At 34.4% G+C, this 16845-nt stretch overlaps 1 protein-coding gene across 1 annotated transcript in view; it reads right to left on the reverse strand.

The window, feature by feature from the left end:
* LOC110638296 (callose synthase 9) overlaps positions 1 to 16845 on the reverse strand; it is a 61850-nt gene that overhangs the window by 35917 nt on the left and 9088 nt on the right. Inside the window, exons 4-11 of the mRNA XM_021788807.2 lie at positions 16338 to 16501; positions 14129 to 14225; positions 11245 to 11355; positions 11042 to 11167; positions 10141 to 10230; positions 5082 to 5179; positions 4854 to 4971; positions 4411 to 4536 (exon numbers count right to left, since the gene is read on the reverse strand). Coding sequence (XP_021644499.1) covers positions 4411 to 4536; positions 4854 to 4971; positions 5082 to 5179; positions 10141 to 10230; positions 11042 to 11167; positions 11245 to 11355; positions 14129 to 14225; positions 16338 to 16501 — 930 coding nt within the window. The remainder of the gene's footprint in view (positions 1 to 4410; positions 4537 to 4853; positions 4972 to 5081; positions 5180 to 10140; positions 10231 to 11041; positions 11168 to 11244; positions 11356 to 14128; positions 14226 to 16337; positions 16502 to 16845) is intronic.

Here is a 16845-nt window from a genome sequence, read left to right on the forward strand (position 1 = left end):
GATATCTTTGATTATTAATGATATTGGATCCTATAACTGCTCTATACAATTACAATTGATTGGAGAGTAATTACAATAGACTAGTACAATAGAATCTTCCTATCTAACTACTGGACTAACCTCCTAACAGCTCTACTCCTTACTCATAACATTCCCTACTCCTTGACATCATTCTTGTCCTCAAGAATGAAGAAAATGTTAGAAATTGAAATGAATTTTAGGTGCTGCCTTCTCATCAGCTGACAGAATGTGAGAATCCCACATAGATTCTTTTGCTAGCTAGTTACTTCCCTGAATTTTGGAATACCAAATGTTAACTTCCATCATATGCTTCAGCTGAAATGTCCCATAGAATTGGCTAAAAGTTGCAACTGATAGTATGAACTGTTAATGAACAAAGAATTTTTTTTTTTTTTTTTTCTTTTTCTTCTCCAAATTTTCCATACTTGTTCCTTGAAGATCATAATACCATTTGATGGCTGAACTTTCTTCCTTTCCCTTCTTGATATTTCCCATTCATCTTCTATGAGACTTATAGGATTACAACAGCTGAACTCACCATCTTGGCTCCTAAAATTCTGCCACTTGCTTACAGTAACCACATTTTTTGTAGCTTCTTTATCTTTCTTGTTTTTAGGAACATCCCCAAAAGTTTGTGCAGCAAGAATTTCAGGCTTAGCTTCTGCATTCCCCATTGTCAACTCTAGTTTCCTATCATCACCATCTTTATCCTTCTCCTCCTCATATTCCTCTCTTGCACTAGACAAATCAAAAACAAAATCCTGATCTTGCTCCATCTCAATACACTTGTCTTTCATATTGGAAGTTTCATCAAAGACATCTTGTTCTTCACTTGAATTTTCAAGAAGTGGATCCTCATTATTAAAGATTGCAACATTCTCCTTTACCACTTGAATTGCTTTCACCACTTGAATTGCTTTCACCACTTTGTCAATTCTCTCTTGAAATGACTTCTCATATTTCTCTAATTTTTGTAATAACAATTCTTCCTGCCTTTTTAATCCTCTTTCAACAACTTCCATAATCCTATCAAGTAATTTCTGTTCCCAATGATGATCTACCATGATCATCTTGTAGAAGGCTGAGTAGGATGTTGAAAAATTTTATTTCTTAGAGAAGAAAAATTATATAGACTGGGGAAGAAAAATTGATATAGAAACAAGGATTTCAAGAATTTCAAGAAAGAATAAAGAGAAGAAATTAGGGAAAAGGTGGAGGAAGAAGCAGGTTTCTAGAAATTCCAAGAATTTCAAGAAACAGGTTTCTTGAAATGCAGGAAGTGAAAAATTAAAGAAAAGAAACAGACGAAAGAATCAGAAATTGACAGAAGGAAAAAATTTGATTCAAGAATTCAAGAAAGAAAGAAGAATAGAAAAGAAATCCAAATAGAGTAAAGGGAAAGAGAAATAGAAGAAAGGAGAACAAGAGAGGAAGAGGATAGATCAGAAAAGTAAGAACAGAAGAACAAGAGAAATAAGAAGAAGAAGAATAGAGGGAAAGAAGGAAGGAATTAGAGGGAAGAAGAAGAATTAGAGGGAAGAAGAAGAAGAGAGAAGAATAGAAGAAACCTGGTTTTTTGAGAAGAGTAATCTGCCATAGATGCAATTCCCATGAAAAAATTTTCAGTAGTTGCCCACGAATCTAACAGCTCTGATACCAATTTGTTACATATCAGCCTGCACTCTTACTAAAACAGAAGAATAGGGAGAGAGAGATAGAAATAGATGAGAAAAGAATAGAAGTGGATGAGAAAAGAGAAGAGAGTAGATGATAAGAGAAAGAGAATATTTCAGAGATGAGAGATGTCTTTGATTATTAATGATATTGGATCCTATAATTGCTCAATACAATTACAATTGATTGGAGAGTAATTACTATAGACTAGTACAATAGAATCTTCCTATCTAACTACTGGACTAATCTCCTAACTGCTCTACTCCTTACTCATAACAAAAACTTCTTGACCCAGGATCATTTTGCGAAAAAGAAAAAGCAAATTACCTAAATACCCTGACCATGCAATCAAACCCCAACTCTCCTCATCCTCCTATTTCTTTTAATTCATTTTTTCCCTGTCTCTCTCTTGCCAAACTCCATTTAGGAAATCAACTCCAGCAATTATCCCCCATCTTCCCTTCCTCAATTTTTCCCTTCCTTTTTCATTTTCCTCTTTCATGATTGTCTTCCTTCCTCTCTTTCGCACAGCTGCTGCTGCATGCACACCCTCTCACAAACTTGCTCTAGAGAAAAATACTGTCAGAGATAGCTTTTTTTTAATTCACTCCCCCTCTCTATCACACACTTCCTTCTCTTAATTTTGATCATTCTTACCTCTCTACAGATTTGCGAGGCAAGAGAGAGGCCATGGTTGGCTATTGTAGAAGAGCCCATCCGCTGGGCATGGACATAAAGCTGGCCCTTGGAATGAAGAAATCAACAATTAAGCTTGATTTGGTGCCAGCAGCAAGCTTGATTTGTAGAAGAGCAGAAATCCACAGAAGAAGAAGATGATATACTGAAAATGGAGTCCCCTAGCGAGCCCAACAGTAATCTTGGGTAAGATCGTCACTACAGATTTTTTTTTTTTCCCCCTTAATCAAAGAATGTAATTTTAATATGATTTTGTTCGAAATTTCAACATTGGAATGATATGCATTAAGTTTTTATTCATCCTGTATTCTGCTGATTTTCCAGATTTTGTTAGCTTTGTTAGTTGTAAGAAACTTGTTCATGGGATGAAAATTTAGTTCATGGGTTGACGCAGATGGGGTTAGTGACCAATTCATGGGGAAATGGAAGAAGAAATTGTTGAAGAAACAAAGGAAGAAAACCCACACAATCCAGAGAAGAACATACCCCTGGCATGTCTCTCGCTCTACTGAAATGCAGAGAATCCAAAGGAGGCCGAAAGATACACCCCCAAGGGCTCCAAGCCTCTGAAAATCAGACTCGCCAATTTGCCATGCCATACCCGTGTGGGCACGACACAACAAGGGATATAACATGGAATATGTGTCCGACACACATCCATTATATTGGGCACACCTAATGAGAGAGACAAGATGAAGAGAGTGCTCATAGTTACCAGATTCGCCTTTTCCCCCTAGATTCTGTGATCCAAATCGTGTGTTCCAAATCATGGGATGCGATCTGGATCACCAAATGTGGTGAACCCATTCACTCAGTAGACTCAACACACAATGAAAGCCTCAACATAAAATCAAAGGGGAAAATGGAAGTAAGGAGAAGAAGATATTAAGAATTTGAAGATTTACAATTCAAAGTTTCAAACAGTTAACTCTTCCATTTTTCTTCTCCGGATGGGCTTAAATTTTTCATGGGTGCTCACGTTTCTACAGTTGCTACGAGCTGAAAGTTGAAACATAACTAAATGAGTTGAAAGTTGAAACAGAATTTGAAACAAAACTGAAATGAAGAAGATGGAAAGCAAAGAACCAGAGAACAAGTTGGTATCGGTGCAATTAACAAAAATTAAAGAAGATAGAGCTGAATAAATAGGAGACTTTGATTAGAGTAGGTGTGATCAGTATAGAGCCCATCAACATCTTTAGTACACCAAGAAAGCTTCCGGAGAATCTGGCCCAGAAACACCTTTTGTTTATTAGCTCAAAAAATTATTAATTAAAAGATTATAATTCTTTAAAAAGAAAATAAATTATAATATCAAATTATCACCACTATTTTCAAGATAATTAAACAAATTCACACACCAAAAAAAACTCTTCAATCCAAATAAATAAATGAAATTCCTTAGGTAAATACAAGGATGTTGGGCTTACTAATGATTAATGAAGCCATAAACCAGATGTTCTCCAAAAAGCTATTATATAATATCAACACACTTCAAATTGTTTTAGACATGGAAGAGGAAACATCTAAAAGTTTAAGAAGGCATGATACAGGAAAGATCACCAGCATGCCGACAAGAAAATCCAAAGGCAAGCATAACACAAAATGTGATCCAGCTCTTTTCCTCTCTCTCTCTCTTTTTTTTTTTTTTTTTTGGTTGTGTGTGTGTGTGTGGGTCATTTAAGATGGGTTGGTCATGTACAATGCAGAGAATCATAAGCCTCAGTGTGGAAGTGTGATAATTTAGTAGGGCAAGGAGTGAGAAGGGGAAAGAGAAGGCCTAAGATGACGTGGAGGAAAGTATCACAGGATTTATAAGTCTTGGATATTGAGGAGAACCTGATGTCTAACAGAGTTGAATGGCGAAAAAAGATCCATATAACTAACTCCAACTAGTTTGGGATTAAGGCTCTATTGTTGTTGTTGTTATTGTGTGCTTGGGTGTTGGGGGGAGATCAAAGACTTTGCTGATATAAAAATTTTAAACAAATTATTGTCATTGTTAAATTTGACGCTTACCGCTGCAACAACCTCATATAGAGGAGTAACAACTTTATCAAGGAAAGATACACCATTCTCAGAATTGCAACTATTTGCAGGCTGCACAATTTGCTGTCTCAAAATCTCGTCCATTTCCCTTACCATCTGCATATCAAGTTTAAAGTTCAAACAGTTCAGTGCAAAAATTAAGATATCTATTTATGACATTTTTTTTAATTTATGATATGTTTCAGCACTTGAGATATAGTAGCAGAGACATCAGAAAAAGCATTCAAATGACAGAAGTAGGTCCATAAAAAATGCCAGTCCCAGTGTTGATACATTCAAAGGGACTAGATAAGAGAATAAAAGAAAATTCATAGTAGAAAATAATTCACATGCAGTAAAAAAGTAGTTACTAGTTATAGACAACAAACATGTCCAAAGAAAGCCAACAATCATTAGCTCATGGATTGACTTACGTGATGAAATATATAGCACAAGCATTCTGGAATGAATCTAATGTTTGAGGCTTCCCCCCATATCAGAAAGTACAGTGAAAGGAAGAGCAATTTCTTTTCCTTGCTAACAGACTCCAAACTGCAGGACACCATTTAGATACAGTAGTTTTCAATCATCATCAGTCATGAAGTAAGAAATTATCATTTTCACCAGTGACACAGAATACAATCATGTTTAAAAGTCCATACTTGCTCCAAACAGGCTGAATGTTTAAATAGCTGCACCATTTAATGTAATTTTCCAGCGACTTCAAGAACACCCTTTGTACAGCAGCCTCATCCAATATCTGCAGTAAATCAAGACAAGTGGCAAATACTGAGATGATATTATTTAAATGAAGTAAACAAATAAAAAACAAGAAAACACACTATTCAGACTTCAGAGCCTTCACATAAAACAAAAGCATCAGCAAAAAAAGCTAAATAGAAAATTAAACAATTATGTGCAGTAGAGATTTTATGTATTTATCAAATCCTACCACTTTAATTTATATTTCACGAATGCTGCCAATGAGCAAAGCCCAAGTACTAAACATGACCGAGCCCATTGGTAAAAAGACATATTCAACACTCTTCTATTCTTCTTCTAATAAGCAATTATATTTTTTAAATGAATATTTTACTGCTATTCATTATAATTTCATATTCTTTTTATAGCTTTAACGTCTAAAATAGGTTTTTTTTTTTAATCCTTTTAAAACCTCAATGCATAGTGGGCTTCCATTTAATTTTGTATTACTGGATTCTCACTTTCAGCCATACATTAAAAAAAATGAAATAATTTTTAAAACAAGAAATTAACAAATTCTATTTCTTCAGCTTTTTTTAATTTTGTAACTTTTCCAAATCAACTTATATATATATATATATATATATATAAAGCTTGTGGACCCGATGGAATACCAATTGAAGTGTGAAAGTATTTGGGAAATATGGGAGCGGCATAGCTAATTAAATTATTTAATAAGATTCTAAACTCAAAGAAAATGCCTGATGAATGGAGAATGAGTATTTTAGTACCTATTTTTAAAAATAAGGGAGATATACAGAGTTGCTCAAACTATAGGGGAAGTAAACTTATGAGCTATACTATAAAGTTGTGGGAGAGAGTTGTGAAACATCGACTACGTCATGACACTTCTATCTCTCCCAATCAATTTTGATTCATGCTCGGTCGTTCAACTATGGAAACCATCTTTCTCATTAGAAGTATGATGGAGAAATATAAAGATGTGAAGAAAGATCTACACATAGTTTTTATCAATTTGGAGAAGGCTTATGATAGTGTTCCAAGAGATGTCTTATGGAGAGTGTTAGAACAAAAGAGAGTATCTATTAGGTACATACAAGTGTTGAAAGATATGTATGAAGGAGCAACAACTATTGTGTGCACAGTGAGAAGGGACATAAAGAGATTTTTTTATCTCAGTTGGATTACACCAAAGTTCAGCTATACGCCCTTACCTTTTTACATTAGTTCTAGATGAATTGACGAAACTCATATAAGAGAATATCCCTTGGTGCATGATGTTTGCGGATGATATAGTTCTAATAGATGAGACGCAAGAAGAAGCCAATAGAAAACTAGATCTTTGGAGAAGTACTCTAGAGTCAAAGGGTTTTAAGTTAAGTAGAACGAAGACAGAATACATGCACTGCAAATTCAGTGAAGGCCAAACTGATGATAAGGAAGGAGTTAGTTTGGATTGAGTGGTATTGCCCCAAAGTAATCACTTTAAATATCTCGACTCAATCCTTCAAGTAGATGGGGGATGTGAGGAGGATTTTAGTCATAGGATTAAAGCCGAATGGTTAAAGTGGAGATGTCCGACGGGAGTTTTATGTGATCGCAAGATTCCCAATAAGTTGAAAAGAAAATTTTACCGTACAGCTATACGACCAGCCATATTATATTGTAGTGAGTGTTGAGCAATGAAGGAGGCGTATGTGTCTAAGATAAGAGTTGCAAAGATGAGAATGTTAAGGTGGATAAGTGACCATACTAGACTAAATAAAATCCGTAATGAGAGTATCAGAAAAAAGGTAAGAGTGATGCCAATTGAGAATAAGTTAAGAGAATGGAGATTGAGGTGATTTGATCATGTAAAGCGTAAACATACGGAGGCTCCAGTTAGACAAGTAGAACACATTGGGTTAGAGTATAGAAAGAAAAGAAGGGGTAGATCTAAACTGAATTGGAGGATAATAGTACAACATGACCTAGAAGCATTACACATTTTCGAGGATTTTAACCCAAAATTGTTTAGAGTGGAGAAGAAAATCCATATAACCGACCCCAATAAATTTTTGGGATAAAAGTTTAGTTGAATTGAGTTGAGTTGTTGATTTGAGTCATTTTGCTAAATTTTATAATATAAAAAAAAAAAGATGTTCATGGCGCACAGAAAATTCCAATTGCACAACACTGCAACCAACTCTATTATTTATATCATACATTCTCCTCAATCTAACTGATTAATTTGTCGTACTTATAAGTTCTAATTAACCCCACGTCAAACATTTTTCCTTGCATTGCTGATAAAAGAATGCATTTTTTTTTTTGGAGCCTTGGACACTAAGGCAGTCCTCCATAGCAATATGTCATCAGCAAAAAAACACACAAGAAAAATATCCTTCAATGTATGATTTATTAGTTCACATCCATGATCAAATTAAAAAGAAGAGAGCTCAACTTTGATGCTTGGTGCAAGCCAATTATGATTCCTTTGTGTCACACCCAACAAAAGGAGAATCCATTTCCATGAGAGGGCAAAATAACTAGAGAGGAAGTTTTATTTTACACAAAAGAAGGACCAGGGGGGAGTGCTCAAAGAAACAGAATATCTGTCAGTAAGAAAGTTGCCAAGCCTTTTGACCACTAAGTTAATTGATTTGAGCAGCTCACAATCCCATATAGAAACTGGGTTTGTCAAACAGCAATAAAGTTAATCCATTTTTCTCTAAAAACAATCAATATTGAACCTCCAATTTCATACAACATCAGCAATTATCACTAGGCCACAAGCTCCACTAATGCACAGCTAAAATCTTAATGACAACACATCCCCTAAGTTCACAATGTGTAATTTTAAAGAGACGGCAAGGCAAACTTATAAGCATTGTCCAAAGAAGCACAACATAAAAAGACAAAAGAAAGAAATTCATGGATGATTCGCAAATTTTTTATACTGTTAAATACTATGGATCTAATGAGAATACAGGTGAAGAATAACAGAATGTGATCTCTTCTATCCTCCCTTCTAATTGTCCTTGTGTAAACTAGGTCCGCTTTGCATCATTTGACCTCAACATCAAAGTCTTCAGGGAAGGGAAGAATGATGCAGCCAGATACACTTCAGATGAGAGAAGCTCAATTCCTAAATATGATCCAAGTGTAGTCTTGAAGGGAAGGACCTTTTATTATTCACCTATGAGGAATTTTAGGAATAAAAAACATGGAGATAATGATTTATACCTATTGAAATTGATGAGATTTTACTTTAATTTATGGAATATGTTTATGAGAAGACCATGTTATTGATTAGCTTAATTAGTGCTTATATTAAGAAGTGATTTAAGGAAAGCCATATATCTCGTATCTTCCATTATAAATATGAACTCTTATGTATTATGCCAAGTACAAGTAAATGAAGATGAAATCCTTTGAGGTTCATTCCAATTCTCTCCCCTTCTCTCCCTTTTTCTAAAAACTCAACATGGTATCAGAGCTTGCAAAAAATTCATGCAGGGTTTCTTCTTTCTTATTGTCCTCCTTCTTCACAAAGCTATGGGTTTGAGTCCCAAAAGCTATTTTCCTTCTTCAGGGTTTAAGTCCCAAAGGTATGGGTTTTAGTCCCAAGCTCTTCATCTTCCTCTTCTTCTCTTTCTGCATGATTTGAGAGTCTAAGGTTGAAGTCCATACTCTCTTTTTTTCTTTCATCAGAGCCTAAAGTTTGAGTCTCAAAGCAATTTTTCTCCCATATTCTCATTCTTCTTCATTTGAGCCAAGGGTTTGAGCCCCAAAGCTTATTTTCTCCCAAATTCTCATTAACTTCAGCAAAAATCCCATCAAGAGGGAGTGTTGGAATTGATGAGATTTTACTTTAATTTATGGAATATGTTATAAGAAAATCATGTCATTGATTAACTTAATTGGTGCTTATATTAAGGAGTGATTTAACGAATGCCATATATCTCATATCTTCCATTATAAATATGGACTCTTATGTATTATGCCAAGTACAAGTAAATGAAGATGTAATCCTTTGAGGTTCTTTCCAATCCTCTCCCTTTCGCTCCCTTTTTTTCTTAATTTCTAAAAACTCAACAATACCTATTACAATCAATAATTTTCATTTTAATTTCTTAGTATGAGTATGCAATCCATGTCATAATTGGTTAATTGGTTCAATTAAAGTTATATGTTGTGTCAGAGAAACTATGGTTCTACATCAAGCAAGCCAAGAAAAATAGCTCTTCAAATCAATGCATGGGAGAAATAATAGATATCACATTATCCACTAACTAAACATTAAAAAGATTTAACTGTTTTCAATTTAACCATAGAACCAACATGATAATCAAAATTAGAAACGTATTGTCATAAAACTTCCTACCAAACAAGAAGTACCATGATGTAGCTTTCAAATTTCATCTTTTCTCCTTTCAGGGAGAGAGAAAGGGGGAAAAAAAAAACTAAACAGAAACTTAATCATGCAAGGGCACATTTAGATGTAACATAAGTGGCTCTGTGGCCCACCAACTGCAAGAAACAATATTTTGTCCTTCCCACTAGGGCAGATGGTAAAAAGTTGAAACTAATTAATCATAAGTGCTGGGAAGGCTGATTGCAGTATAAGCTGTGCCAACAAAAGGCACACATATAAACACAAAAGAAGCGGCACAAATAAACAAAGGTAAATTAAATTCATAGTAAAAACACTACGACAAAGCATGAAGTGTGTGAAACACAAATGTGACTTCAAAAAAGCATCAATTAAAGCAATATCATAAACTCTAAAATTTGTGAACTACTACAAACATAAAAAAGTAAATGGGAAGAAAGTAAACTAGAAGATTCGGGAAGATCCAGACAATACCGCTTAGAGAAAGTAAACAGGCGAAGCCTAAAAAATTTACAGAGAATAAGGAAGGTAGACCAAAAGCACTTTGACAAATTAATCAAGCATTCTTTAGGAAGAGAAACTAATAATAAGTCAAACTTGTGACTAAAACAAGTAAGACATACCGGTTCAGTTTCATCGGGTATACGAAGGCGAGATTGCTCATTCGCAAGGAGGTGAACTATATGTTCCCGCTGGTTGGAGACATTGTCTTTCTGGTAGCCATAAAGTTGATTAATTACATGCAAGGAAGTTGCAAGTCCAAAGGATGAAATGTTAAAAAAGAATTACATAAATATCCAGGATAAAGTAAAGTGTGAAAAAATGAAGCAACAAGAAAATCATTAAGAAAATAACAAGGAATGCACAAGCACCCTTCCACATAAAGCAAATTCCTTACAAAGAAATGCATAGGATGAAGAAAACATCCAAATCCCCCAGGAAGTGGAAGCAAATCAGCTATCCAAAATTAGAGGAAAATTGTTTCTCCATTGGATTTTTTTTTTTTCTAAGTGATCAGGAAATGGATGGAGTAACTGAGTAACTTCAAGCTGTTCACTCTCAAAAGTATGGAGGAAACAAGAAGAGTAAGAACCAGCATCAATATCATTTCCACATATTCTAGAAAGATCATATACAAAGCAAACTTGCGAAGGCTAGATAACACAATCTCCTTGAAATCTAAACATCATAGATGTAATCTACTTCAAATCTCTTCTCTCCACCCAGACACAAGCAAATGGGATAAATATCTAGAGACATGTCCAACTCCAATTATGTCATCATACGTGAATGTTCTCCAATTCATTCTGAACCAGAAACTTCATTTTATTTCAGGTACAATTCATTTAATAAAGAGCAAGATATCCTATTAATCTATTCCATTGTTCCACAGATAAGATGCGAGGATGAATATGTAAGTCATCAGAGTGCAATTTGACATTCATCCAAAACACTTAAAAGCAGTAATAGATCATCCTTATAAATCATTTTGTCAAAAATAAAACAAAACAAAACAAAACAAACCTGAAACCCAAAAACAAACTGCAGAAAATCAAGCATGTCAGCATTCCTTGTAGCAGGAACAGGGAAATCAACGGGCAAGTTAGGCAGGCCTGGAAAATACTTTAAAGCCTTCGCTGCTGCTTGCACCTGCCCACAAATTCTGTTGGATTAAGAATGCAAAAGTGAAAATAATGAACACAAGCAAAGGAATGAAACTAGTTTACCTCAGGGAAAGCCACAATAGCATTTGTTATAGTTGAAGCATCCAGCGGAATAATGTTATAAGCAACTAGGTCCTCAGTCATAGCTGCATCTGACTCGATCAATCGTTTCAGCTGCAAAAATTAACTACTGTATAAATTATCACTAGCCTCAAATAAATGTTCTAAAATTTGGGTGCCTATGAGCATACAATTTCACGATGAATACAAATTACCACAAAAACAACAAAAAGCTCCAGGAAAAACAAGATTAAAAACTAAAGAAACTTAGGATTTAATTAACAAGGTTTATTTGGAATTACAGAGTTCTTTCTATTCTTTTCAGAGTCTTATTTATATGTCTATTCAATGAAATTGGCTGTTGGTCTAATATTTGGCTCTCATTAAGGACTCTTTGGGTAGTTTTCAGCTTTTGTCACATAGGTTAACTAGATGTCCTGAGGAGTCTTCATTTTTATTTTGAGTATTATTTGCCTCATTGCTTTACAAAAACACTAATCCTTTCAATTCTCTATGGGAGTCCACAAGTCCAATCCTTTTTAACAATCCTAGGTATCATGCCAAAAGGAGCCTTGGGGGGATACATATGGGAGTAAAATTCTGAAGCCTAAACTCTTCTACTTTACTATTATTGTTCACAATTCCCAGTGAAAAGAATTCCAAACACTCTGGCTTCTTTTGGATTGTGTGATGCAATTCAACCATATGAAAAGGAGCCTTGGGTGTGATGCTAAGGTCTTTGACGTTGCATGTGATGCATCATGTGTTGGTATTAGAGGTGTCTTGAGTCAAGAAAACCACCCTAAAGCATTCTTGAGCCTTGGTTGTGATGCTAAGGTCTATTGTCCCTCTAAGGTGGTTTTTGAACATTTCTTGTCAAGTAGCATGGCTGTTCCGATGCTTCTTGAATCACTAAAGAGAAGTTTTGCACTTTAGATCTTTTTCTCTTGGATTCCTACTTGCAGTACAACACTCTGGAGACAAGTTCTTTTCAACCAAGGGGGAATGGAATGGGAAATAATAGAGATTTTAGGTTTAGGAAAAAATATAGGAAGTAGAAGTTTATTTTATTCAGAAGCTTTATTTGATTTGTGATTTGTCATTTGTCATTCCTAATTAGAATTGGAATTAGGGTTCCAAATCCTAATGTGATTAGGGTTGCAAATACTCTATATATAAGCCTAGGTTAGGTTCTCTGCAAATTTGGTCGATTTTATTATGAAAATTGTTTTCAGCTTTTGTTCACAGCGCCTAACCGCAATACAAACAGCTCCCAAAACCTTTCTTTTATTGTCCCATTTTGCTTCATAGTCATCCTTAATCACAATTTATTGTTGCCTAGCTATGTTTCTATGGCTTCTAGCTTTCAAATCAACCAAAAACCTTACCTAAATAATCTGATCTAAGAGTTGTCCTACATCATTGTAACATCCCCAAAGGGAAGAAAAGAAATCACCCTTTACATTGTCAGCTTCAAACTATCACATGATTATGAACGGACACCCAACAAACTCCAAACCACAAACAAGTGACTAATGGGCAACGTAAACTGTTATAATGAAAATTGTGTCGTGACACTTGATCTCGTATTTTCTTTACCTTTTTCCGTCTAATTGGAAAGACTATTACTGTGGGGCCCACAGAGAAAAACTTATCCTCAGTTTCTCCTCCCTCCCTTTCCTTCTACATTCAAACAGGACTAAACAGCATTGTCACCAACCCTTTCACTCACCTATTTTTTGCCCCCTAATTTTCTCTACTTCCCACAGAATGTTATGATAAAAAATGTAGCATCCTAACTCTTAGATAATGTTATGGAACAATCAATTAATCAACCTATAATCAATATTCGACTTTCAAAATACTATAAGGAACTGATGAAATTTTCCTCACCATAAATGATGTAAAACATTAATAATCATTCTAGAGATAAACTTTTATGTGTTTAAGGTAACTAAAAGATTATAGGAACAAAATAATTTACAAAACAAATGAGACATAACTGATGTCAAACTTTCAGAGTTAGGTCCAAAAATGTTTGGTCTAGTATAATGTGATAATATGCATAGGGAATAACCAATTAGATAGACGGATGTTTTGATGCAAATCTTGTCATTGTTCCTTAGTTAAACAGGCTACAACAGACAGAAAGTAATTTCCACGAAAGGCAATTCGAAAGATGTGCAAAGCTGCAATTATTGCTTTTTCAGCTTAGAAGGCTAGTTGGAAGAGGATTATGAACATGGATAACCTCCAAAAAAAGATGGGAAAATATTGGTGAAATTTTGGTTAAAAAAACAAAAAAAATAAACGCTTTTTCTTTGAGCTTGGATGAGGAAGATGTGTGAGTTGGCTTACTCACCGGTTGAAATGTCCCCAATAGCTGCACAAGATAGGTTTAACATGAATTCCAGGTTTGGAGGAGCATATGCTCTGACACAGATTAACAACTAAATCAAGTTGACCTCCTGCTACAACACCACACCACCCCCCCCCCCCCCAAACAAAACCCCACACACACACACATTTTTAATTTGGAGCAGGACCAATTGACCAAAATAGAGGATTGTTGAGGAAGGAAATGCCTCCCCCTACTCCTATAGATTATTGCCTTAAAATTATCAGTCTCATACTTTCAACAGTTTTTTGGTTGGTGCTCCACAAATTGTAGATTTGTTGATTTCAATTTTCATAGTTGAATCCAGTTCTTTCACCTAGGGTTGCAACTCCATAATGTCATTTAGTGATCCTTTTTAATGATCAAAAAGAGGGAGGAAAGAATAAAGACTAAAAAAGAAATACAACATTGTCTAATTCAGAAGATACAACTAAGTTATAATATGGTTTGTAATAAAGAAATTTTGTCTAATAGGGTTGTGGATCCAACCTCTTCAGGAATTTCCTTAGTCAGCTGCTCAAGTACCGAACCTAAAACCTTCAAAGTTGCAAATACTCTTTTCCTCTTCACTGTTTTTCGTTCCAGCCTAGATTGAAAAATCAAAAGTAAGGAAAGCATCAAGAAACAAAGAAAGAGAATGACAAATATAACAACATAGCTTCAGAAAGGCAACCAAGATCAATAAGATGCCAGCTTTGACTGGATCGAAAGAATGCCAGACACTTTAAAATAGTAACTAAATGAATCCAGAGAAAAATTCAACTTAGTCCTCCATTTATATTGGTTAACTGTGCATAAGCATATCATTCTTCCTCCAGTCAAATTACCCTTGGAAACTTGAAAAACTTGAGTAATAGACCATCAACAGCCATCAAAGACAGAATACTACTAATGAAACACTTTCCAACTAGTTAAGGCCCACTTCATTCAATCCAGTTAATATTTTTCATTACATGACAACGATAAATGTTAAATTTAATTAATTGTACAAGCATAATGACCAGATCAAAATTTTAAATTATTCTGAAATCAGTAGGAAAGCCACTTCCTAAAGGAAACTTGAGAATCATTACCAATAGTTAAAGTAAGCATTGCTTTAAATTAGGATTAAAATTTTAAAAAAAATAGCAATTGCATGTCCAAGAATCAGAGTTGTGTCAGCCATACTATAATGGTCACAGGCTCAAAGCTATTACTACATAATTTTTGTTATTAAATAATATGAAATTGCATCCTAGACATTTATTTATAAGAATTCCAACAAAATTCAGTCAATGCAACCAATATATGTGCACCAAAGGATATAAAAAGACCTATTTGGTATTGACTCTATCTGTTTTTGTTCATTGTTGTTCAATACTAAAAATTGAATCTTGGAAAACAGGTTGATGAAAAAAGTAATAAACAATTTTTTTAGTTTTCACTTGTTGTAGTGACCCAATTTTCTCCTTTAATACATCAAGTAACAAAAACAAATATGCTTTAATAATATAATTTGACAATTGGACAGTACGCATACAACCAGCTCTAAAGAAGTCAAAATTTATACCAATTATTTATTAATCAAGTTCAAATAAAATAAAATTGAAAATCTAAGCCCGAGATGTCACATAGTGAAGGGTTTAATACAAATAGAACTGAACAATTAGGACTAGAATAGGGTTGGTTGTGCTTATGGGGGAAAAAGATAAGAAATTTAGGGTTTAAAGAACTCTTGAACAAAATTCAAAATACAGAAAAACTATTGATTTGTCTTCCAGCAACCCTATTTATACCAGATAGGATAAATCCTAGCAAGTGCGTGAATGTAAACTAATTTTAACCATTCAAATAAAGACTCAATAGACAATAATCCTAAATACAAATGGAAAATAAACCTAAGAATTAATCTTGTTCCTAAAATTTCTCCACCATGGCACCATCCCATCCCATGACATAAGCATACAAGTATGCATAACTCTGTATCCAATTTTTTGTTCTATTTGACTTAAATTAAGTCATACAAAATAAAACATAAAGTATTATCAGCAACAAGTACAAGTTGGCTTGTCAATTTCTATCACATGCATCAACCCCACCAACTACAGGAAATAACAGCAATTAAATAAATCTTATGCCCAGGCTAAATTGCAAAAGGTTAAACAGAAAATTTGGCCCTTTGATTTTATATTTCTTAAAACTCCTAACTGATTAAACTCAACTCAACTCAACTCAACTAAGCCTTTATCCCAAAAATTTGGGGTCGGCTAAAATAGAGTAATTGTAATATTTTACGAAGCAATATTGCATCCACAAATTGGTTATGTAGAAAATGCAAATCAAATGCAAAATGGTACCCATTTGCAGATGCTCAAGCACTTATTATATATTTCACATGCAAATCAAATGATTCCCAAAGAACAGATCAAATTTATGTAAAATGGTATTCCGTCCCATTCAACTGAACCCCCATTTCTGTTTAAATGATTCACATGAGCTCTTAAAACACGCACATATTACTAGACAATGCATTGGGAACAAACTACATTAATTGGTTCGCATATCCAAATTCACCATTCACAACTGTGGGGAGCAACAACCTACCGACCAAAACCACATGAATAAGGATAATACATAAACGGAGATCATGATTCAAAAGAAAGGATTAGATCAAACATTTAACGAAAAAATAAATTCTTTCCCTATTCCCAAAACATACTCGCCAAGATTTCCACTGAATGTGCCAGACTCCCTCAACTTTATTTCTTCTTCTCGTAGCTTGTCTACATTGTTCTTCTCTCTGTAGAGTTTGTAGAACTCTTGCAAGCGAGCAATGTCCTGGCTTCTATCGATGACCCCACCATCTCTCTTTGCAAGCTTTTGCTGAAATTTGCATAAAGGGACAAGAAAGGAATGTGATATTAGGAAAAATCTAAAACAACAGCTCAAGGTTCTCAACAATTATAAAATATATATCCAAGAATGATAGATGCATGATAATAATAAAACTCAAAAAAGGGATATAAATTTAAAAATTTTATTTAAAAAATCCTAGAATCTCAACCCGCCAATTTTACCCAAGCGGTGGAGGCAAGAGCCCACTTACCGGAAAAAAAAAAAAAAAAAAAAAAAAAAAAAAAAAAAAATTTTCCAAACTTCTACAAACTCCTAAAAAGGATGAACCTACAAGGGTAAAAGCACATATGCATTAGTCTACCGATCTAGGG

This window comes from Hevea brasiliensis, chromosome 15 (assembly GCF_030052815.1).
Source record: "Hevea brasiliensis isolate MT/VB/25A 57/8 chromosome 15, ASM3005281v1, whole genome shotgun sequence".
Lineage (NCBI taxonomy): Eukaryota > Viridiplantae > Streptophyta > Magnoliopsida > Malpighiales > Euphorbiaceae > Hevea > Hevea brasiliensis.